Source organism: Pinus tabuliformis, chromosome 3_2 (assembly GCF_031772625.1).
Source record: "Pinus tabuliformis cultivar Carrire ecotype Pingquan chromosome 3_2, CPIR1, whole genome shotgun sequence".
Taxonomy (NCBI): domain Eukaryota; kingdom Viridiplantae; phylum Streptophyta; class Pinopsida; order Pinales; family Pinaceae; genus Pinus; species Pinus tabuliformis.
This window is the reverse complement of record NC_142302.1, coordinates 602,634,858-602,660,301: the sequence shown is the minus strand read 5'-3', so window position 1 is coordinate 602,660,301 and position 25,444 is coordinate 602,634,858. Positions and strand designations below refer to the sequence as shown.

General features: G+C 32.6%; 3 protein-coding genes and 1 long non-coding RNA gene across 4 annotated transcripts; 1 reads left to right on the top strand and 3 right to left on the bottom strand.

Annotated features, from left to right (window-relative positions):
• Window positions 1-4,087: 4,087 nt before the first annotated feature.
• LOC149182041 (uncharacterized) lies at window positions 4,088-4,501 on the bottom strand. Its single transcript, XR_016257580.1, has 2 exons — window positions 4,324-4,501; window positions 4,088-4,211 (listed from the first exon to the last, which is right to left on the bottom strand). It is a non-coding gene; the product is annotated as an uncharacterized LOC149182041 (long non-coding RNA).
• Window positions 4,502-4,528: 27 nt separating this feature from the next.
• LOC149182040 (transcription factor bHLH149-like) lies at window positions 4,529-5,106 on the bottom strand. The gene has a single exon (XM_089414436.1). The coding sequence runs from the start codon at window positions 5,104-5,106 to the stop codon at window positions 4,561-4,563; it is 546 nt and encodes a 181-aa protein (XP_089270562.1). The 3' UTR covers window positions 4,529-4,560.
• Window positions 5,107-6,532: 1,426 nt separating this feature from the next.
• LOC149182039 (uncharacterized) lies at window positions 6,533-8,303 on the top strand. Its single transcript, XM_089414435.1, has 6 exons — window positions 6,533-6,774; window positions 6,936-7,169; window positions 7,280-7,366; window positions 7,532-7,648; window positions 7,749-7,874; window positions 8,118-8,303. The coding sequence occupies exons 2-6, from the start codon at window positions 7,029-7,031 to the stop codon at window positions 8,301-8,303; spliced, it is 657 nt and encodes a 218-aa protein (XP_089270561.1). The 5' UTR covers window positions 6,533-6,774; window positions 6,936-7,028.
• A 15,572-nt stretch (window positions 8,304-23,875) lies between these two features.
• On the bottom strand, window positions 23,876-25,142 carry LOC149182038 (uncharacterized). Its single transcript, XM_089414434.1, has 5 exons — window positions 25,011-25,142; window positions 24,814-24,900; window positions 24,531-24,647; window positions 24,305-24,430; window positions 23,876-24,061 (listed from the first exon to the last, which is right to left on the bottom strand). Exons 1-5 carry the CDS (start codon window positions 25,140-25,142, stop codon window positions 23,876-23,878), a joined length of 648 nt encoding a protein of 215 aa, XP_089270560.1.
• Window positions 25,143-25,444: the final 302 nt, after the last annotated feature.

Sequence of the window (25,444 nt, the reverse complement as noted above, 5' to 3'; positions counted from 1 at the left end):
TTCCCACCTCTGGGTAGTGATTCCCCTGTAACAGAGCTTATTTCCATTTTGTTGAAATAAAAACGTGTATAAATTGCATGCAATGAACATTCATTAATTTTCATTAGTTTCCATGTTAACTCTGTAAATCTACTCAATCGATTAGCGGCTAGAGCAGTAGGGTTTTTTTAACAAAAAAAACAGATCAGATTAGACACGAGGGTCGCTCAGTTTTGCCAGTCGTGTTGTGTTTTATTGTTATAGAATCCGGAATCAACATGTTTTGCTCCAGTAAGAAAAAGTCTGCTATGATCTGCGTTATTATCGAACACCAATATAATTTCAAAACTTTATGTGCAGTAATATCACTTGTTTAAAAAAGGAATGATGAATTAGACTCAGGATAGCTCGGTTTTGCAAGTTGTGTTTTATTGTTGTAGGAACAAGAATCCATAGGTTTTGCTCGAGCAAGAAAAAGTTTGCTATGATTTGGGTTATTGTCGAACATTAATATAATTTCAATATGATTCAGCTTATTGTCGAATATTAATATAATTTCAAAATTTTATGTGCACTAATATCACTTGTAATATAGCCCATGGGCTTTGGATTGACGGTGAATGGGTGCGCTGTTAAGGCACTTCTTGTGATAGGGTGAATGGGTGTGTTGTTAAGGCACTCGCGATAGGTCAAATCCCACGTGGGTACTTAGCTTAGTCTTAACTAAAAAAATAAAAATAAATAAATAAATACATAAATAATAATAATAATAATAATAAATAAATAAATATCACTTGTAATATTATCGTCGATATGATCATTTGAAATAATTTGTTGGTTGGTTGTAATCAGATTTTTTTTTAATAAAATTTGGATAATTAGTTGGTGGACAATAATCAAGTAGATTATTTTATTTACATGGTTTTGGAAAATTTTTCATTCAAAATTAATTTTTAATCAATATTTTCTTCTTGGACTCTTAATCAATAAAATCTATTTTTAAAAAATCTTCTAAATTAAATAATATCTTAAATTATTACCTACATCTAATTCTCAATACCAAAAGTTCTAATAAAATTATATATATTTAAAAATAATAAGACCATATTTTAATAAAAGATTATTTTACATTTAAATTTTTTGAAAAAAAAATTATGTGCTTATCATAATTTTGGGACACACTTCTGTACGCATTTTTCATGGTCAATGTGATTTAATTATTTTATTTTTCAACCTCACTTTAATAAAGAAATTAGGAAAACCTTTTCCAATAATTTGTAATGTTAAATGTTTCAAAAACATTCCCCCTCTCTAGTTTTTAATTAGCATCCAACATTTTTATTATTACCCCTGAGTAGGTATTATGCATTGGGTTTTAGGCTGACCACTTAGTCAAATATGTTAAATAATTTTCATATTAACAAAATGGAACTTTACAAAATATTTTTGCAATTTTTTGCAATTTTCTTATTAGAATTTATCTCTAATGCTATTGGCTGTAAATATAAACATGTTATTTGGCTACTTAGATTCATTAAATAACATTGATGTTGAACACTGAAAGCATGATTCATATGCCTAGATTAAATTTTAAATTCATTATAATAAGATATTTGAATGGTTTGAATCTCAATCTCAAGCATATAAAATAGATTTTTTTATACGCATTAACTCCAATTATACCAACCTAATTTATGCTATAACATTTTATTATGGTTATCAATATGGTAATTTCATAAGTTTTGCCATTCTAAAAATGGAGTTCTCACATTGTTGGTCCAAATATATTTTAACTTTGTCATTTCAAGTAATTCTCCAAAACTCAATAGGACAATATGATTCTTCACAAACTTTCTCAATTTAAAATTACATATCAATATTACAGGAAAATAATATAGTTTCAATAGAGATCAAGGTTAACGCCAAATGACATATAAGCTATCAAACCATTCAAATAGCTTAAGACATAAGTATCTACTTTTAATAATAAATTTCAGGTTGAAAGCAATGTTATATAATGCTTTAAATATTTAAAAAAATTATTGTCTTATTATTTTTTATTTAAATGTATTTATTAATTGAAACATTATAATTATTATTTTATAATATTTTTATTATTAATAATTAAAAAACTAATATTAAATAAATAAAAATTACATAATTGTAATTTTTATTATTAATGAAATCTTTATATTTTTATAGTTTTCTAATCTATTCAACTATATTTAAGGGCTACCTACTCTAAGGTTTGCTTTATTTTATTTAAAATTTGTTTTATGTAATAGTTTTTTGCATCTTCAAATATATATATGAACACAAGTATCTTTCTGCATTGAATCTTATTTTATTTTCCCAAAAAAAGTATTTTAAGGGCTACCTACTCTAAGGTTTGCTTTATTTTATTTAAAATTTGTTTTATGTAATAGTTTTTTGCATCTTCAAATATATATATGAACACAAGTATCTTTCTGCATTGAATCTTATTTTATTTTCCCAAAAAAAGTATTTTATGTAATTTTTTTCTTTGGAAATGGTTTTAATCTGTAACATTTCAACCAGAGTACTTTAATTCAAATTATAAATTAATTTATATTATTATGTTTATCACAATGGGTTTTAAGCCGACTATCTATTAATTTGGTTAAACATGTTAAATAATTTTCAATCTAAGAATGTGAAACTATACATTTTTTTTTGCAAATTTTTCTATTTTTATAGTTATTTGATTTTGCAAAATATATAAGAATTTATAAAAAATCTAATATATTTTTAAAACTTAACAAAATTATTTCCATTTACTAATCAGTAAATTCTAAATTTACTATATTTTAAACTTTAAAGCTAAATTAAATTCAATATTTTTACGAGACTTTAATTACTATGTAACACTTGTTAACCTTCAGATCAGTAACTACATTATTTATATCTTTACACCTTCAAATAACTATAGTAATTCGGTTAATAAATCAAAATCATTTTGATCCATAAAATCTCTCTTTGTCTTCTCTTTTGCCCTTCTCGTTCGCATTTTTTTTTTTTTTTAACCTCGGTTCTATCTTTTTATCCACTTCATACCCTTTCTTCTTCGCCCTATTTCTGACGCTTCTCTAACCGTACTTCTGGTCCTCCCTTATTGCTGAGAAACAAAACAAAATCTCATACAAATAATTCATACTGCCAAACTTCAATGGCCTCCATGTGTGAAATAAATTTGTGGTCTTACCCATCACTATCAATTAAAGCAAAAGTTAATTGGAAATAGTTGTACGTTTATTCAACCTTCAATGACCTTCCTGTTTTAAATAAATTTCGGCCCATTCTTACCGACTTCAATCAACTATCAAAATCTAATATAAAAGAATTGTACGCCTATTTAATTGTTATTTATTTATCCCCTGGATCTTTTAAATTTTGGGTCCAACACAACGCACGCATGATGGATGAACCTCGAGCAGATCAAGGCCATCAGATTGCACAAGTCCGGATGGCAATTCCTATTTCCACCTCCATAGCAAAGTTAATGCTATGGAGGTACCCCTCTGACAGCCTCACAGAGCACGGCGACCACCATCCACCATGCATCATCCGTCCATACATCATCGGTCTCCGGCATCCCTCTCCGGCTGCCCATCGAAACCCCCGGCGACCCTGCCCGCAGCCACCCGCAGCCTCCCCTCAGATCGTATTGATGACATATTGATGCCGGACGGGAGCGCGTGGCCTCCACTCAGATCATATTAATGCCCGACGGGAGAGCTCATTTATCTCACGCACGAACTGGACCAACCTCTTCCGGAAATTCCTATTTCCACCACTATAGGAAAGTTAATGCACCCTGACATGCAAGGGGAATAGTGGGTGCCTTGCATTTATATTTCTGCCAAAGTTGACTTTGGCATGTTAGCAGCAAGGCATCCACTATTCCCCTTGCATGTCAGGGTGCATTAACTTTCCTATAGTGGTGGAAATAGGAATTTCCACCTCCTCCGGCCTTCAAAGTCCCGGCCAGCTCATCTGCAAAACCATTCCTACTCCGCGGCGAACAGAACATTATCTGCAAAACCATTCGGCGAACAGAACAGAGGAGACGTTCAATACCTGGAGGAGCTGGCCATTGGTTATCGAGATTTGCGGTTGGCAAGGTTAGTGCCCCTGAAGCCTGCGAATTCTTGGTGAATTTTAACATCTATTTCCCTCCAAATAGAAGTCAAGTAATATCTTTTTAAATCTATCTGAAAGCCAGGTAAACAAGTTTGATTTAGGATATGAATAATATCTTATGCGTTCTCTGTAAAATTTTCAAGACATAACATGGTTTGAGACTGCAACATACACCCAACTTACAGGACAGGTGGCAAGATGTGTAAATTTGTTTTCCGTCGGTCACCATTGAAACTTACAAATGCAATTTGGATCAAGTTCGTCCTCGGTCTGATTCATATAGGTCTTTGTCTGCCGTGCTTGATCCATCTATAAGTCATGTTATATCTTTTGACAAAAACCAGTTGGATTTGCTTTAAACTTTCAATATGGAAAATATCTTCTGTGATCTCTATATAATTTTCAATAACATAACTACTATTACAGAAGGGGAAGCTGATCCCTGCTTCTGTTGCGTGGTGGCTTCGTCCATACACTAGTAGAACTCGTGTAAAATTCTCCGAGGGCCTCCATGGCGTGAACTTGCACTTCAAGATTCAGTATGTAGTCCGCGGTCTCCTGAAGAAGGGTATCAAAACCCATGCTTCTGCCACCGGGAACGAGCCTCTGCAGAGTCCCAAGTTTCCTTTCAATGGAGCCATCGTCATGGCTATCTGTCTTTATATCAATATTGGCCAATCTTTTTCTCCTTGCCAGCGTTACGCTACGGCTTCGGCGGAGGGAGGATTTCTTCATCTTCAGCTTCGCCATCATCTTTTCTCTGCCCAAACGGTGATGGTTCAGAGCTCGACTCCACGCAGAACCCTTCTTCGCGGTTTGAGCCAAGCACATGTCGGCTACGCGCCGAATGGCTCGCTGGCGCTGCGTTAGGCTAGAGCGCCCTTTATGGATCTTTTGGAGACCGGGGAGAAGACGGGTAAAGTAGACCCCACAATCATCACCAGTCTCAAAATAGTGAAAAATCATTCCTGAACAAATTAGCAAGCCTTCGAGTTTAACTCCTGGATTTTGTTGATCCATACACTAGTGCTGCCAATTGGATGGATAAAAATTTATGAATGCTGTAATTTACCAATTTTTCCTTCACCAATCCCAAAAACAAAAAAAATACTTCATGAATTAGCAAGCCTTCTTCTTTTCTCCTGGATTTTGTTGATCCATACCCTAGTGCTGACAGCTGGATACAAAAACAAACCTTTATGAACGCCCTAGTTTACTAGTCTTACTCTAAAATGAGATTAAGTGTGCCTAATGACAACTATTTCATGGACCTAGCTGGTTTATAAAAGAACATCACAAATCAAGAGATAACAGATGCGTGCAGAAAGAATTCAAATATACACAAAAACAGAGCAAGTTTAGCATCTTTCATGAATTTTCAATAAAAATACATAGTAAATTAATTGGGTATATTTTAGGTGGTCATGAGGAATGATTGTTATCTTTCCTAATTAGATTCAATTCTCACAAGTGGCATGATAAACTAATATTGAATATATTATTAAAATGCTTTCAAACCTTATTTTAAAATAGATTTAACCCCTCAAAAGTATTTTACCTTTACCTAAGAACAAAACACACCCAAAAAAAAAGCATTTCTATCTCCTTAGCATTATACTCAGAATTAATAACTCGATAGACTCATAAATAAGTCTAGACCCAAATAGACTATACAATAAGGACCTCCTTGCATTAAAAGAATACATCTGTGCGATTCGATGGCATTAAAATTTTCAAGTTCTTTGAGGATATGCGCACCACAACTAAGTCGAGGTTAGTTTACGGGTTAGTGTAAACTAAGAAAAGGTACAAATTCATTAAGAAAAAAAAAAAAAAAAAATTCGATGCATTTTAGTTTTAGATAAATAAAAATGGTGAAAGTTAAAAATAGTTTGATTTATTTGTATTGCGTTGTTTAATGAGAAATTGTTTAAATGATTAAAAGTGGTTTGGATTTGGGTAAAAAGTTCAAAAATTTTATTTTTGTAAATACAGTGTTTGAATTATATTTTTATAATAGAAATAAATTTAACACTGTCAAAAATTTGCAGTACACGTGATTTTTATTTAGATTTACTAAAATCCCTGCAATTTTTTTCTTTCAAGAAATTCCAAAGAAAAAAACATAATCGTTAAACTAAAATCAGACTAAAATCAGTTGATGAAAGCACTTACAGACTTTGTCCTTGCCGGATGTGCAACAGTGACCACAAAAAAATAGATATGAATATTGATTTTTATTTTAATGTGTTTTTATGATGTTTTTAACAACATTGTTGTTTACATATTCATTTATAAGGAAGTAAGAAAATGGAGGAAATTAGACATGAATGGGAGGTAACTATCAAAGGCACCAAGCAAGTGTTCACTTGTCTTGTTGGTGGCTGTGCGGGGAATTTGAGTCGATCTAAGCTATCTGGCCTTAATCATCATCGCGCTACCACCCACAATCTCCCACCAATTCCTCCACGTCAAAGAGGTCGAGCAAGAGATGCAAATGCTACATGGGCGGTCAAATCAACAAGTGCAGTTAAAAGGCAAAATGCCAAAATACAATATGACTTAGATGCAAGGCTATGTCGTGCACGACAACAAGCATATAAAAGATTTGTCAATGAAGAAATTCTTTCAGCTGTAAGTATTTATTAGTATTTATTTGTATATGATTTTTTATTAATATTGTCAATGAAGAAATTCTTTCAGCTGTAAGTATTTATTAGTATTTATCTGTATATGTTTTCTATTAATATTAGTTTATTGTCGTGGACTAAATTCATTGAAACTTGTTTTCACAGTCAGTTGCTACATTTGATCAGCTTAATGACACTTCAAAGCAAAGGATTTGTGAAAAAATTCAACGTTGGGATCAGAGTCTACCTCGTAGACGCATGCAGACAATGAAGCGCATAGATATTGCTATAAAAGAGAAAGCAAGCACTGAGGTTCCCGATGATGTGGGGGAAGAAGGATCAGATGGGCACAGCCATATATTAAACTTTGATGAAACCAATCAGGACAATGACAACACAGTTGAGTCCATTTTTTTGCATATATTAATTTTTTAGACATTTTAACATTAAATAATATTTATATTTATTATAATTGTATACTAATTTCTCATTGTTATTGATATGCATAGCCTAATCAACAAAATTCCCCAAATTCAAGCCACCAACCATTGCGACGCTCACCTAGATTTCAAGGTTTTCAAGGGGTTACTGGGCCAGTAAGTTTTTAATCCATATAACCTATTCCACCGAAAATATTAATATATAAATTGTTATGTTTTACCATAATGATGGGATGAGAAATGGATGTTCTGTATTATATATCCTTATCTTTGATTTTTTTTTATTATGTGCGTGTGTGTTATTTCTTATTTATGGTGCAGGTGTTCCCTTTGGAACCATCACAATCAATGAAAACCCCTTGTAGAAGCCTTAAGAAGAATGGAAATGAAATGGTTCAAATGCTACAACCATCTTCATGTCCAATGTCACAATGCAAGGTAAGACTATATTTATTTATACTCTTATAATTTTATCATATTTTTACATTTAATTCTTTTTGATTCACATACTTATATCTATGTATAATCTAATGTTCAGAGTAATGAATATACATCTCCTAAAACACCTTTGCACATGTATGATGGTGGACATGATACTCAGCAAAAATCACATTCTCCTCAACCATTGCGGCATTCACCTAGACTTCAAGATAAATTAGGAGAGGTAAGTTATATACTACATATCTTAGCTCATAATAACATTGACATATTTTTTTATGACTAGTTAATGCATTTTCTTTTCATATTCCTTACATGTTCACCATATTCTCATTATATCTATATAGATTTTGATATTTATTGATAGCTAGTCAATGAAATGTCTTTTCATATTCGTTACATGGTCAGCATATTTTCATTATATCTATGTGGATTTTGATATTTATTGATAGTGTTTTAATTTCCACAGAAAACGAAAAAGATAAATGTTGATGCTATGGTTAAAAGGACCAAAATCACGCCAAAGGACTTGAAAGCACGTGGGTTCAAGTCACACAAACAATACATGGAGCATATATGCTCAACTAGCATTGCTCTCACTAAACCCACGAGGTTTGCTACTTTGAAGGCTAAACATTCCAGCAAGTTTAAATGACTTAGGCTACAATAATATAACTTTAGCCATTGTTTTATCTATAAAGGGGCTACAAGGACAGTTTCAATATATGTAATCTCTGTATTTTTTAGACTTTTTAATACATCATTTTTTTTTCCAAAAATTGTTTCCAGGTGCTAAGTATGTCTTTAAAATGCCAACATCATAAAGATTTTAAATATATTTGCATGATATTCATCTGAAGTACTGCCCTTCACTAGCTACGTTTGCCCTTATCTGTCCAACTTTATCCTAGCTGCTATCGCATCAATCCAAGAAACAGTGAATCCGTGACTTTAAAGGCGAAATAATGCACACAAATATATACAAAGGAATAAAAACAGGATAATATATTCCTGAACGATTCAGTGCTCAGTCTCCTGGCATCCTTATCAAAACATAATTAAAAAAATCTAATGTTATTAATTATTAATGCAGTAAACCGCTCCAAGACGTCATTATCTCCATATGTGACCGCATTTCTGAGCACCCATTTCAATCATCCCTCTGCTCACGTAGATAGTTTCTGGTTATGTTAATAGCTAAAAAATTATTCAAGCAAAAACACGTTGTAAGAAGTGGACATAATTGTAGTAATAGTCATCTCTATTTATGAAGGGAATCAAACAACAATGTGAACACTTTTCATGATTTTTCACAAGGGATTTTGACTAAATAGATATAAATATCAAGAACCTAAACGATTTAGTTTAAGTTCACCTAGAAAAGAAAGGTGCTCTTACACCCTTGGTGGAAGGGTCATTTCACATAAAGATGTATGCTTCTATGTTGACCATAGTTATTCAACAAAATTATTTTTGTGTAGTAGAAAAACACTCCCACATCAATGTCAAATTTTCAATTCATTTGAGAGATGAAAATCACAACACTTATTATGTTTACACTGAACTTACTTTCCATTTCCCTTATTGAAGGTAATGATAGCATAGTAAAGGATATTTATGGTCATCAAATGAGTTCATTAAGTGGATTTCCTTCACTAGTTAAGTTATGTCATTGCAAAATGGTGAGACTTATTTCTAACAAAAGGAACATGAAACTAAAACGTGTTGAGAATAATTGAAAATTATTTTATTATATATTTTAAATGCATAAACAAATTTGAAGAAATAATTAAAAATAACAATAAACTAAAAATAAAATTAAATATTTAAACCATCATATACCAATATTACCTCTATCAACTAAGCATATTAAATGTAGATTAATTTTTTTTTAAGTGTCTTCATGTCTTAATGAATAATAGTAAGTTAATGGGTGAAACTTGATGTTCATTTTCTCACTCATAGAGGATATCTACTACATTTTTGGATAGTTATTAAATCATTCACTTTGTAAGCATCAACTTCATTAATGAAAATATAATGTCTTTTGAAAGTCCTACTTCTCTAATATATTTCTAGAATCGAAAACTCCTCACTTACCCTTAATCAAATATATAATATGTGCTACACTTTATACACAATATTAAGATAAAATACCAAAAAAATAAAATAAATAAATTATCAAATTTACTTAACAATCAACATATTAATCATAATTATAACAACTTTAACCTTAAACCTTTAACTAATATTAAAATCATTCTTAACCATGGACCAAAACAATGCACTATACTCCTTAACAATAACTTACATCATCTGTTATGATAAAGGAGTATATTTCCTTAGTTCGAAAACTATGTCAAAATTTTTCTTACTTTTACCTTCCAAGTACCTTTTATGTTAGCATTTAATTGAATGAAAACTTTATAGATAGAAGCCAACATTGGGAAAGGGTAAACGAACAATAACTCAAGTCCCATGGTCCCAACAACAACGAGATTGCTTCAAATCAGATGGTCCAAAAATGTTGTTTGGAATGGAATGTAAAATCACCATCCAAAAGTCAAAAGTCCATTAAAGTGAAGTGAAAATTCAATTATTGAATCGGACTACAAGAAAGGCACTAACATTCCATGAATCTACTAAATACAAGATTGATTAACTTTCCAAGAGTTGGATGACTATCTTATCTTACCTCGGTGCATGATCATTGATCTTTTTTAAATGTGAAAATACATGATTATCTTAGTATTGGGCATCAATTCCTAGTTTTCTCAATCCTTGCAAAGACCAACTATTTTGGAATGCTACAAGGAGATTGAGAATGATTTGATTAAGATACTTTAGTTGTGGGAAATGGTTTTAAGTGATATTAAGATACTAGAGTTATTTTTGTTGGACTGGGAGAGACAACTAAGAGGTGTAGATGGGTCATTGGCTTTGTCTTTTACCTAGTTAACTATTGGTGAAGTTATTGGAGAATTATGTTAGTTATGATGAGTAGTTAGATGTCAAAGTAATGATAATTGTAACGAGGTCGTAAGTTATTGGAGAATTATGTTAGTGATGGTTAGTGGTGAGATGTGAGAGTAATGATAATTATAAAGTGTATGGTTTTTTTTTTTTTTTTAATAAAAAGCAAAATGTATATTTTGGAGAAATGTATTTAGTATTTTGTTGGTATGTAGGGTAAATCGATTCATCATAATTTTGATAATTTAATAATGGGTATTAAATAAAGTCCATTATTTTCGTATAAACAAATAGATTATGAACTTGATTTTGTGATATATGGGTTATTATTAATAATATTAAAGTATTCAAATTAATTTATGAAACATGATAACATCTGGTTTGTAATTTGCAATTCTCTCACTCAAATTAATTCATAAAACTTATTATATAATAACATTTAGTTTATAATTCATGACATGTAGTTACTCAAATTAATTTATTAAACTTATTAAAAGATATTTATATTTTTTTTGAAAATTAAATTTATGAAACATGATAACATCTGGTTGTAATTCGCAATTTTCTCACTCAAATTAATTCATAAAACTTATTTAAACTTATTATATAATAACATTTAGTTTATAATTCATTACATGTAATCAATCAAATTAATTTATTAAACTTATATATATATATATATATATATATATATATATAAATATATATATATATATATATATATATATATATATATATATAATCAGAGATATGAAGTTTAAATTTTTATGTAATTTTATTTATAGGATTAATATGAAAATTAAATAGAATTTATAAATACATAATATAATATTTTGTAATTCTGTAATTTTGGTTTTTATATAGTGTAATTAATAAATGAAATGGTTTTTTTAAGAATATTTTTCTCGTTAATTTTAACCAAAATATGACTAAGACTTTTAAAAACTTGAGTTTAAATTGTTTAATATGTAGAATTTGAGTGCTCTAGAGTTTTTTTGGGTGTTGAATCTATTTATGCATTCAAAAATATATTTTAAACAACAAAAAATCACAAATTTGCTTGAAATTGTATTGTCAGATTCCGGTGAAAAAATGTCATTTAATCTATAAGTTAGTCTACACCTTTTGACTTCTACTTTTAAACTACTTTAGCTTAAAATGCTAAATAAATATTTTTAATATAAAACTTTAGTGGAAAATGTGAAAATCCTTCTTGATTGAAATTGAATACAAAATGTATACATATAGTGAAATTAATCTTAAAATTCTTAAAATTCAAGTTGTGAATCTTTGTATGCCCATTACTATTCTAAAGTGCAAAAATATATCCACATTGTTTAAAATGTTATTTCCTATTCACTATTTAATGAGCTTACTTATTACCCATCAACTACCAAGTGGGTTTAATCTATCATTGTGTCCATAATACATTCATTACCCCTTTGTGTAGCACCCTAAATACTCCATATTATCCTTCTTGGGCACATTACATTCCACTATTATTCACTTGTTTCATCCCAAAACCATGAGAAGAAATCATATAATATGACTTGCTAACTAATTTAGCCAATTAACACCATGCATAAGCATCCATCCATCATAGTGAAAATGTGGATATGGGGTCCGACTATGGTATTTACTCCTTGCTCTTGATTCTAGCTAATTATTTTGTTCCATGTCTTTATTGTTCTACTTTGATACCCTTATGCATTTATTTTAGTTGTATATATTCCTCCTTATAGGGTGTCTTTTTGGTTCCATGTTAACACATAGTAATTTTTTTAACACTCACACCCTTGCCATGGTGATTATTGTTTCTTCGAGTGGTGTGGCTGGCAATATACAACAACCTTACTGATTGGTTCTTCTTTCTTTCCTTCTTCAACATGTGTTTACTTTGAGTCAATTTATCTCCTTAGCTTTCCCTTCCTTATAATTCCCTTCCTAGAGTTTTTCTTCATGTATTTATTCACTCTCAAACTTTTCATTTAATGTGTCATAAGGTATTGCAATTAGATACCTTGTAAGGACTTCTTTAAGTTCTCATGTGCGTTATTCTTTCTTAGCAAGAGAAATATCCTCCAATGTAATACTATTTTTCTTATATCAAAGTTTCAAAAACTTCTTTTGCACATTAATATTAATTGTAACAACTAAGTCCATCCAAAGATGTTACGGGAGCATTGTTTAATTTTATGGTTATATAAAGTCAATGTTCTCGATACTTCCCCTTGAGATTCACCCAAAAGTGCCTGGGAGGAGGTTAGAAGGTATAAGTTTGGACTATTTAAACCACTTTTAATCCTTTAGGCCTGCAATAAAATGATTTTCTACAAAGCTGAAAATTCATTATGAGGTCTTGGGGTCAAAACCCCTTGGGTACGCAACATAGAAATTTGTTTCAACAAAGTAATACATTTATAAAGGGTTGAAATAACTAAATCCATGCTATATTTTCAAGATATAAACTTAATAAATAAATCTGAGCTAAAACAAGGCAAATAAAATATATTTGCTTGTAAAAGGGAGCTTTGTTGAGTGAAAATATGCAAATGAAAGTTAGCTACAGCTATATCTTCCTGCACATCTGCACACATAAACTAGATATACTCGTGTAAATGTGGCAAAATAATCTTAAAAATAGATATATCAATTCCTTGGCTGTGATAAATACTTAAGCTCTTTTTCTTCAAGGTTTACTAGCGCTATATATGATAGGTAAATTGCAGGAAGCTAGTAATAAAAATATAAAAGGAATTTTTTTAAAGAACTTTTAAATGATGAGATGGTTGAAGGGTGAGGTTTTACCTTTTCTGTTTAAGCTTACCGATTTGCAGAGTTGCGATCACAACCTTTTTTTTTTGTTGATTTTCCCTTTGAGACTAGAGATGAGTGGGGAGTTGGGGGCAAGATTATCCCCCTCTTTTAGCCTTGGAAAACCTGCAAGAAAATTCAACCACACTAGGAGGATCTACTCCTTTGAGATACCCCAACTATAATAGCAACACTAATGTCAATAGCTCACAAATGTAAAGGGAGATTCCCCCCTAAGAGAGCTTTTCCAACACTTGGAAAAGAGTATTTTTGGCAACTAGCAAATTGTGAGGTGAAGACCTGGGCCTTGATCTCCCCTTCCACATGACCCTCTACAGACTGTTGTGATACTATTGTGATAGCTTAAGTATACCTGCAACTTAGTCCTTAAAAGCACAAGATTGTAGGAAAAAACCAAGAATAAAAGGCATAGAAGATCAACTCAATGCATAAGAGAGTATTTTCACAAATAGTTTCTTTGTATTAATGCGTCAAAATCATCTCCTACACAACAACACTTACTAGAGGAGAGACTAGCCTTTTGTAAAACTTTTCTTAATGGTTAGATAACGACTAGCTAATGGCTAGTTGGACTCTTCCTCTATAATATGTTTTTACTAGTCATCCACATGTTGAAGACTCAATAACTTTTAATTAAAACCAATTCATGAATTTTCCCACTAAGGGGTTGAATTGACTCAAGATTCCTTTGGAGGTCCAACAACTCCTTTGCTTATGGCTTGGGAGTTGAAGAATGGTCAAAGATGATTCAACATTCCACTTGACATTCCAATAGGTGTGGTTTATTTCAGAGTAATTTCTAGTTATTCATGTCAATACCAACTATGCTCTTTGGTACATATATGACATTTAAAATTAGCCTACATTTCTATTTTCTTTCTTTTTCTTTTAAAAGGTTCTTAATAGTGTCACCTTGGAATTACGGAAGATGGGCATATACGGAAGATGTGTGCATATACGGAAGATGTGTGCATATACGGAAACTGGGCATATACGGAAGATGTGCGCATATACGGAAACTGGGCATATACGGAAGATGCGCGCATATACGGAAGATGTGCGCATATATGGAAACTGGGCATATACGGAAAATGTGGGCATATACAGAAACTGGGCATATACGGAAGATGTGCGCATATACGGAAGATGTGCGCATATACGGAAACTGGGCATATACGGAAGATGTGGGCATATACGGAAGATGTGTGCATATACGGAAACTGGGCATATACGGAAGATGTGCGCATATACAGAACCTGGGCATATACGGAAGATGTGCGCATATACGGAAACTGGGCATATACGGAAGATGTGCACATATACGGAAGATGTGGGCATATACGGAAACTGGGCATATACGGAAGATGTGCGCATATACGGAAGATGTGCGCATATACGGAAACTGTGCATATACGGAAGATGTGCGCATATACGGAAGATGTAGGCATATACGGAAACTGGGCATATACGGAAGATGTGGGCATATACGAAAGATGTGCGCATATACGAAAGATGTGCGCATATACGGAAACTGGGCATATACGGAAGATGTGTGCATATACAGAACCTGGGCATATACGGAAGATGTGCGCATATACGGAAACTGGGCATATACGGAAGATGTGCGCATATACGGAAGATGTGGGCATATACGGAAACTGGGCATATACGGAAGATGTGCGCATATACGGAAGATGTGCGCATATACGGAAACTGGGCATATACGGAAGATGTGCGCATATACGGAAGATGTAGGCATATACGGAAACTGGGCATATATGGAAGATGTGCGTATATACGGAAACTGGACATATACGGAAGATGTGGGCATATACGGAAATTGGGCATATACGGAAGATGTGTGCATATACGGAAACTGGGCATATACGGAAGATGTGCGCATATACGGAAACTGGGCATATGCCGAAGATGTGCGCATATACGGAAGATGTGGGCATATACGGAAACTGGGCATATACGGAAGATGTGCGCATATACGGAAGATGTGGGCATATACGGAAACTGCGCATATACGGAAGATGTGCGCATATACGGAAGATGGGCATATACGGAAGATGTGGGCATATACGGAAACTGGGCATATACAGAAGAAGTGCGCATATACGGAAGATGTGCGCATATACGGAAACTGGGCATATACGGAAGATGTGCGCATATACAGAAACTGGGCATATACGGAAAATGTGGGCATATACGGAAACTGGGCATATATAGAAGATGTGCGCATATACGGAAGATGTCCGCATATACGGAAACTGGGCATATACGGAAGATGTGCGCATATACGGAACCTGGGCATATACGGAAGATGTGCGCATATACGGAAACTGGGCATATACGGAAGATGTGCGCATATACGGAAGATGTGTGCATATACGAAAACTGGGCATATACGGAAGATGTGCGCATATACGGAAACTGGGCATATACGGGAGATGTGGGCATATACGGAAACTGGGCATATACGGAAGATGTGCGCATATACGGAAGATGTGGGCATATACGGAAACTGCGCATATACGAAGATGTGCGCATATACGGAAACTGGGCATATACGGAAGATGTGGCATATACGAAAACTGGGCATATACGGAAGATGTGCGCATATACGGAAGATGTGCGCAATACGAAACTGGCATATACGGAAGATGTGCGCATATACGGAAACTTGGCATATACGGAAAATGTGGGCATATACGGAAACTGGGCATATACGGAAGATGTGCGCATATACGGAAGATGTGCGCATATACGGAAACTGGGCATATACGGAAGATGTGCGCATATACGGAAACTGGGCATATACGGAACCTGGGCATATATGGAAGATGTGCCGCATATACGGTAACTGGGCATATACGGAAGATGTGGGCATATACGGAAGATGTACGCAAATACGGAAACTGGGCATATACGGAAGATGTTCGCATATGCCCAGTTTCCGTATATGCGCACATCTTCCGTATATGCCCAGGTTCCGTATATGCGCACATCTTCCGTATATGCCCAGTTTCCGTATATGCGCACATCTTTCGTATATGCGCACATCTTCCGTATATGCCCAGTTTCCGTATATGCGCACATCTTCCGTATATGCGCACCTCTTCCGTATATGCCGAGTTTCCGTATATGCCCACATTTTCCGTATATGCCCAGTTTCCGTATATGCGCACATCTTCCGTATATGCCCAGTTTCCGTATATGCGCACTTCTTCTGTATATGCCCAGTTTCCGTATATGCCCACATCTTCCGTATATGCCCAGTTTCGGTATATGCGCACATCTTCCGTATATGCGCAGTTTCTGTATATGTCCACATCTTCCGTATATGCGCACATCTTCCGTATATGCCCAATTTCCATATATGCCCACATCTTCCGTATATGCGCACATCTTCCGTATATGCCCAGTTTCCGTATATGCGCACATCTTCCGTATATGCCCAGTTTCCGTATATGCACACATCTTCCGTATATGCCCAGTTTCCGTATATGCCCACATCTTCCGTATATGCCCAGTTTCCGTATATGCGCACATCTTCCGTATATGCGCACATCTTCCGTATATGCCCAGTTTCTGTATATGCGTACATCTTCCGTATATGCGCACATCTTCCGTATATGCCTAGTTTCCGTATATGCGCACATCTTCCGTATCTGCGCACATCTTCCGTATATGCCTAGTTTCCGTATATGCGCACATCTTCCGTATATGCCCAGGTTCCGTATATGCGCACATCTTCCGTATATGCCCAGTTTCCGTATATGCGCACATCTTCCGTATATGCCCAGTTTCCATATATGCGCACATCTTCCGTATATGCGCACATCTTCCGTATATGCCCAGTTTCCGTATATGCCTACATCTTCCGTATATGCGCACATCTTCCGTATATGCCCAGTTTCCGTATATGCGCACATCTTCCGTATATGCCCAGTTTCCGTATATGCCCACATCTTCCGTATATGCGCACATCTTCCGTATATGCCCAGTTTCCGTATATGCGCACATCTTCCGTATATGCCCAGGTTCCGTATATGCGCACATCTTCCGTATATGCCCAGGTTCCGTATATGCGCACATCTTCCGTATATGCCCACATCTTCCGTATATGCCCAGTTTTCGTATATGCGCACATCTTCCGTATATGCCTAGTTTCCGTATATGCCCACATTTTCCATATATGCCTAGTTTCCGTATATGCGCACATCTTCCGTATATGCGCACATCTTCCGTATATGCCCAGTTTCTGTATATGCGCACATCTTCCGTATATGCCCAGTTTCCGTATATGCACACATCTTCCGTATATGCCCATCTTCCGTATATGCCCATCTTCCGTAATTCCAAGGTGACACTATTAAGAACCTTTTAAAAGAAAAAGAAAGAAAATAGAAATGTAGGCTAATTTTAAATGTCATATGTGTACCAAAGAGCATAGTTGATATTGACATGAATAACTAGAAATTACTCTGAAATAAACCACACCTATTGGAATGTCAAGTGGAATGTTGAATCATCTTTGACCATTCTTCAACTCCCAAGCCATAATCAAAGGAGTTGTTGGACCTCCAAAGGAATCTTGAGTCAATTCAACCCCTTAGTGGGAAAATTCATGAATTGGTTTTAATTAAAAGTTATTGAGTCTTCAACATGTGGATGACTAGTAAAAACATATTATAGAGGAAGAGTCCAACTAGCCATTAGCTAGTCGTTATCTAACCATTAAGAAAAGTTTTACAAAAGGCTAGTCTCTCCTCTAGTAAGTGTTGTTGAGTAGGAGATGATTTTGACGCATTAATACAAAGAAACTATTTGTGAAAATACTCTCTTATGCATTGAGTTGATCTTCTATGCCTTTTCTTCTTGGTTTTTTCCTACAATCTTGTGCTTTTAAGGACTAAGTTGCAGGTATACTTAAGCTATCACAATAGTATCACAACAGTCTGTAGAGGGTCATGTGGAAGGGGAGATCAAGGCCCAGGTCTTCACCTCACAATTTGCTAGTTGCCAAAAATACTCTTTTCCAAGTGTTGGACAAGCTCTCTTAGGGGGGAATCTCCCTTTACATTTGTGAGCTATTGACACTAGTGTTGCTATTATAGTTGGGGGATCTCAAAGGAGTAGATCCTCCTAGTGTGGTTGAATTTTCTTGCAGGTTGTCCAAGGCTAAAAGAGGGGGATAATCTTGCCCCCAACTCCCCACTCATCTCTAGTCTCAAAGGGAAAATCAACAAAAAAAAAAAGTTGTGATCGCAACTCTGCAAATCGGTAAGCTTAAACAGAAAAGGTAAAACCTCACCCTTCAACCATCTCATCATTTAAAAGTTCTTTAAAAAAATTACTTTTATATTTTTATTACTAGCTTCCTGCAATTTACCTATCATATATAGCGCTAGTAAACCTTGAAGAAAAAGAGCTTAAGTATTTATCACAGCCAAGGAATTGATATATCTATTTTTAAGATTATTTTGCCACATTTACACGAGTATATCTAGTTTATGTGTGCAGATGTGCAGGAAGATATAGCTGTAGCTAAATTTCATTTGCATATTTTCATTCAACAAAGCTCCCTTTTACAAGCAAATATATTTTTATTTGCCTTGTTTTAGCTTAGATTTATTTATTAAGTTTATATCTTGAAAATATAGCATGGATTTAGTTATTTCAACCCTTTATAAATGTATTACTTTGTTGAAACAAATTTCTATGTTGCGTACCCAAGGGGTTTTGACCCCAAGACCTCATAATGAATTTTTAGCTTTGTAGAAAATCATTTTATTGCAGGCCTAAAGGATTAAAAGTGGTTTAAATAGTCCAAACTTATACCTTCTAACCTCCTCCCAGGCACTTTTCGGTGAATCTCAAGGGGAAGTATCGAGAACATTGACTTTATATAACCATAAAATTAAACAATGCTCCCGTAACATCTTTGGATGGACTTAGTTGTTACAATTAATATTAATGTGCAAAAGAAGTTTTTGAAACTTTGATATAAGAAAAATAGTATTACATTGGAGGATATTTCTCTTGCTAAGAAAGAATAACGCACATGAGAACTTAAAGAAGTCCTTACAAGGTATCTAATTGCAATACCTTATGACACATTAAATGAAAAGTTTGAGAGTGAATAAATACATGAAGAAAAACTCTAGGAAGGGAATTATAAGGAAGGGAAAGCTAAGGAGATAAATTGACTCAAAGTAAACACATGTTGAAGAAGGAAAGAAAGAAGAACCAATCAGTAAGGTTGTTGTATATTGCCAGCCACACCACTTGAAGAAACAATAATCACCATGGCAAGGGTGTGAGTGTTAAAAAAATTACTATGTGTTAACATGGAACCAAAAAGACACCCTATAAGGAGGAATATATACAACTAAAATAAATGCATAAGGGTATCAAAGTAGAACAATAAAGACATGGAACAAAATAATTAGCTAGAATCAAGAGCAAGGAGTAAATACCATAGTTGGACCCCATATCCACATTTTCACTATGATGGATGGATGCTTATGCATGGTGTTAATTGGCTAAATTAGTTAGCAAGTCATATTATATGATTTCTTCTCATGGTTTTGGGATGAAACAAGTGAATAATAGTGGAATGTAATGTGCCCAAGAAGGATAATATGGAGTATTTAGGGTGCTACACAAAGGGGTAATGAATGTATTATGGACACAATAATAGATTAAACCCACTTGGTAGTTGATGGGTAATAAGTAAGCTCATTAAATAGTGAATAGGAAATAACATTTTAAACAATGTGGATATATTTTTGCACTTTAAAATAGTAATGGGCATACAAAGATTCACAACTTGAATTTTAAGAATTTTAAGATTAATTTCACTATATGTATACATTTTGTATTCAATTTCAATCAAGAAGGATTTTCACATTTTCCACTAAAGTTTTATATTAAAAATATTTATTTAGCATTTTAAGCTAAAGTAGTTTAAAAGTAGAAGTCAAAAGGTGTAGACTAACTTATAGATTAAATGACATTTTTTCACCGGAATCCGACAATACAATTTCAAGCAAATTTGTGATTTTTTGTTGTTTAAAATATATTTTTGAATGCATAAATAGATTCAACACCCCAAAAAAACTCTAGAGCACTCAAATTCTACATATTAAACAATTTAAACTCAAGTTTTTAAAAGTCTTAGTCATATTTTGGTTAAAATTAACGAGAAAAATATTCTTAAAAAAACCATTTCATTTATTAATTACACTATATAAAAACCAAAATTACAGAATTACAAAATATTATATTATGTATTTATAAATTCTATTTAATTTTCATATTTATCCTATAAATAAAATTACATAAAAATTTAAACTTCATATCTCTGATTAATTCATATCTCTGATTAATTTTCTATATATATATATATATATATATATCTTTTAATAAGTTTAATAAATTAATTTGAGTGATTACATGTAATGAATTATAAACTAAATGTTATTATATAATAAGTTTAAATAAGTTTTATGAATTAATTTGAGTGAGAAAATTGCGAATTACAACCAGATGTTATCATGTTTCATAAATTTAATTTTCAAAAAAAATATAAATATCTTTTAATAAGTTTAATAAATTAATTTGAGTAACTACATGTCATGAATTATAAACTAAATGTTATTATATAATAAGTTTTATGAATTAATTTGAGTGAGAGAATTGCGAATTACAAACCAGATGTTATCATGTTTCATAAATTAATTTGAATACTTTAATATTATTAATTATAACCCATATATCACAAAATCAAGTTCATAATCTATTTGTTTATACGAAAATAATGGACTTTATTTAATACCCATTATTAAATTATCAAAATTATGATGAATCGATTTACCCTACATACCAACAAAATACTAAATACATTTCTCCAAAATATACATTTTGCTTTTTATTAAAAAAAAAAAAAAACCATACACTTTATAATTATCATTACTCTCACATCTCACCACTAACCATCACTAACATAATTCTCCAATAACTTACGATCTCGTTACAATTATCATTACTTTGACATCTAACTACTCATCATAACTAACATAATTCTCCAATAACTTCACCAATAGTTGACTAGGTAAAAGACAAAGCCAATGACCCATCTACACCTCTTAGTTGTCTCTCCCAGTCCAACAAAAATAACTCTAGTATCTTAATATCACTTAAAACCATTTTCCACAACTAAAGTATCTTAATCAAATCATTCTCAATCTCCCTGTAGCATTCCAAAATAGTTGGTCTTTGCAAGGATTGAGAAAACTAGGAATTGATGCCCAATACTAAGATAATCATGTATTTTCACATTTAAAAAAGATCAATGATCATGCACCTAGGTAAGATAAGATAGTCATCCAACTCTTGGAAAGTTAATCAATCTTGTATTTAGTAGATTCATGGAATGTTAGTGCCTTTCTTGTAGTCCGATTCAATAATTAAATTTCCACTTCACTTTAATGGACTTTTGACTTTTGGATGGTGATTTTACATTCCATTCCAAACAACATTTTTGGACCATGTGATTTGAAGCAATCTCGTTGTTGTTGGGACCATGGGACTTGAGTTATTGTTCGTTTACCCTTTCCCAATGTTGGCTTCTATCTATAAAGTTTTCATTCAATTAAATGCTAACATAAAAGGTACTTGGAAGGTAAAAGTAAGAAAAATTTTGACATAGTTTTCGAACTAAGGAAATATACTCCTTTATCATAACAGATGATGTAAGTTATTGTTAAGGAGTATAGTGCATTGTTTTGGTCCATGGTTAAGAATGATTTTAATATTAGTTAAAGGTTTAAGGTTAAAGTTGTTATAATTATGATTAATATGTTGATTGTTAAGTAAATTTGATAACTTATTTATTTTATTTTTTTGGTATTTTATCTTAATATTGTGTATAAAGTGTAGCACATATTATATATTTGATTAAGGGTAAGTGAGGAGTTTTCGATTCTAGAAATATATTAGAGAAGTAGGACTTTCAAAAGACATTATATTTTCATTAATGAAGTTGATGCTTACAAAGTGAATGATTTAATAACTATCCAAAAATGTAGTAGATATCCTCTATGAGTGAGAAAATGAACATCAAGTTTCACCCAGTAACTTACTATTATTCATTAAGACATGAAGACACTTAAAAAAAAATTAATCTACATTTAATATGCTTAGTTGATAGAGGTAATATTGGTATATGATGGTTTAAATATTTAATTTTATTTTTAGTTTATTGTTATTTTTAATTATTTCTTCAAATTTGTTTATGCATTTAAAAATATAATAAAATAATTTTCAATTATTCTCAACACGTTTTAGTTTCATGTTCCTTTTGTTAGAAATAAGTCTCACCATTTTGCAATGACATAACTTAACTAGTGAAGGAAATCCACTTAATGAACTCATTTGATGACCATAAATATCCTTTACTATGCTATCATTACCTTCAATAAGGGAAATGGAAAGTAAGTTCAGTGTAAACATAATAAGTGTTGTGATTTTCATCTCTCAAATGAATTGAAAATTTGACATTGATGTGGGAGTGTTTTTCTACTACACAAAAATAATTTTGTTGAATAACTATCGTCAACATAGAAGCATACATCTTTATGTGAAATGACCCTTCCACCAAGGGTGTAAGAGCACCTTTCTTTTCTAGGTGAACTTAAACTAAATCGTTTAGGTTCTTGATATTTATATCTATTTAGTCAAAATCCTTGTGAAAAATCATGAAAAGTGTTCACATTGTTGTTTGATTCCCTTCATAAATAGAGATGACTATTACTACAATTATGTCCACTTCTTACAACGTGTTTTTGGATGAATAATTTTTTAGCTATTAACATAACCAGAAACTATCTAAGTGAGCAGAGGGATGATTGAAATGGGTGCTCAGAAATGCGGTCACATATGGAGATAATGACGTCTTGGAGCGGTTTACTGCATTAATAATTAATAACATTAGATTTTGTTAATTATGCTTTGATAAGGATGCCAGGAGACTGAGCACTGAATCGTTCAGGAATATATTATCCTGTTTTTATTCCTTTGTATATATTTGTGTGCATTATTTCGCCTTTAAAGTCACGGATTCACTGTTTCTTGGATTGATGCGATAGCAGCTAGGATAAAGTTGGACAGATAAGGGCAAACGTAGCTAGTGAAGGGCAGTACTTCAGAGGAATATCATGCAAATATATTTAAAATCTTTATGATGTTGGCATTTTAAAGACATACTTAGCACCTGGAAACAATTTTTGGAAAAAAAAATGATGTATTAAAAAGTCTAAAAAATACAGAGATTACATATATTGAAACTGTCCTTGTAGCCCCTTTATAGATAAAACAATGGCTAAAGTTATATTATTGTAGCCTAAGTCATTTAAACTTGCTGGAATGTTTAGCCTTCAAAGTAGCAAACCTAGTGGGTTTAGTGAGAGCAATGCTAGTTGAGCATATATGCTCTATGTATTGTTTGCGTGACTTGAACCCACGTGCTTTCAAGTCCTTTGGCGTGATTTTGGTCCTTTTAACCATAGCATCAACATTTATCTTTTTTGTTTTCTGTGGAAATTAAAACATTATCAATAAATATCAAAATCCACATAGATATAATGAAAATATGCTGACCATGTAACGAATATGAAAAGACATTTCATTGACTAGCTATCAATAAATATCAAAATCTATATAGATATAATGAGAATATGGTGAACATGTAAGGAATATGAAAAGAAAATGCATTAACTAGTCATAAAAAAATATGTCAATGTTATTATGAGCTAAGATATGTAGTATATAACTTACCTCTCCTAATTTATCTTGAAGTCTAGGTGAATGCCGCAATGGTTGAGGAGAATGTGATTTTTGCTGAGTATCATGTCCACCATCATACATGTGCAAAGGTGTTTTAGGAGATGTATATTCATTACTCTGAACATTAGATTATACATAGATATAAGTATGTGAATAAAAAATAATTAAATGTAAAAATATGATAAAATTATAAGAGTATAAATAAATATAGTCTTACCTTGCATTGTGACATTGGACATGAAGATGGTTGTAGCATTTGAACCATTTCATTTCCATTCTTCTTAAGGCTTCTACAAGGGGTTTTCATTGATTGTGATGGTTCCAAAGGGAACACCTGCACCATAAATAAGAAATAACACACACGCACATAATAAAAAAAAAATCAAAGATAAGGATATATAATACAGAACATCCATTTCTCATCCCATCATTATGGTAAAACATAACAATTTATATATTAATATTTTCGGTGGAATAGGTTATATGGATTAAAAACTTACTGGCCCAGTAACCCCTTGAAAACCTTGAAATCTAGGTGAGCGTCGCAATGGTTGGTGGCTTGAATTTGGGGAATTTTGTTGATTAGGCTATGCATATCAATAACAATGAGAAATTAGTATACAATTATAATAAATATAAATATTATTTAATGTTAAAATGTCTAAAAAATTAATATATGCAAAAAAATGGACTCAACTGTGTTGTCATTGTCCTGATTGGTTTCATCAAAGTTTAATATATGGTTGTGCCCATCTGATCCTTCTTCCCCCACATCATCGGGAACCTCAGTGCTTGCTTTCTCTTTTATAGCAATATCTATGCGCTTCATTGTCTGCATGCATCTACGAGGTAGACTCTGATCCCAACGTTGAATTTTTTCACAAATCCTTTGCTTTGAAGTGTCATTAAGTTGATCAAATGTAGCAACTGACTGTGAAAACAAGTTTCAATGAATTTAGTCCACGACAATAAACTAATATTAATAGAAAACATATACAGATAAATACTAATAAATACTTACAGCTGAAAGAATTTCTTCATTGACAATATTAATAAAAAATCATATACAAATAAATACTAATAAATACTTACAGCTGAAAGAATTTCTTCATTGACAAATCTTTTATATGC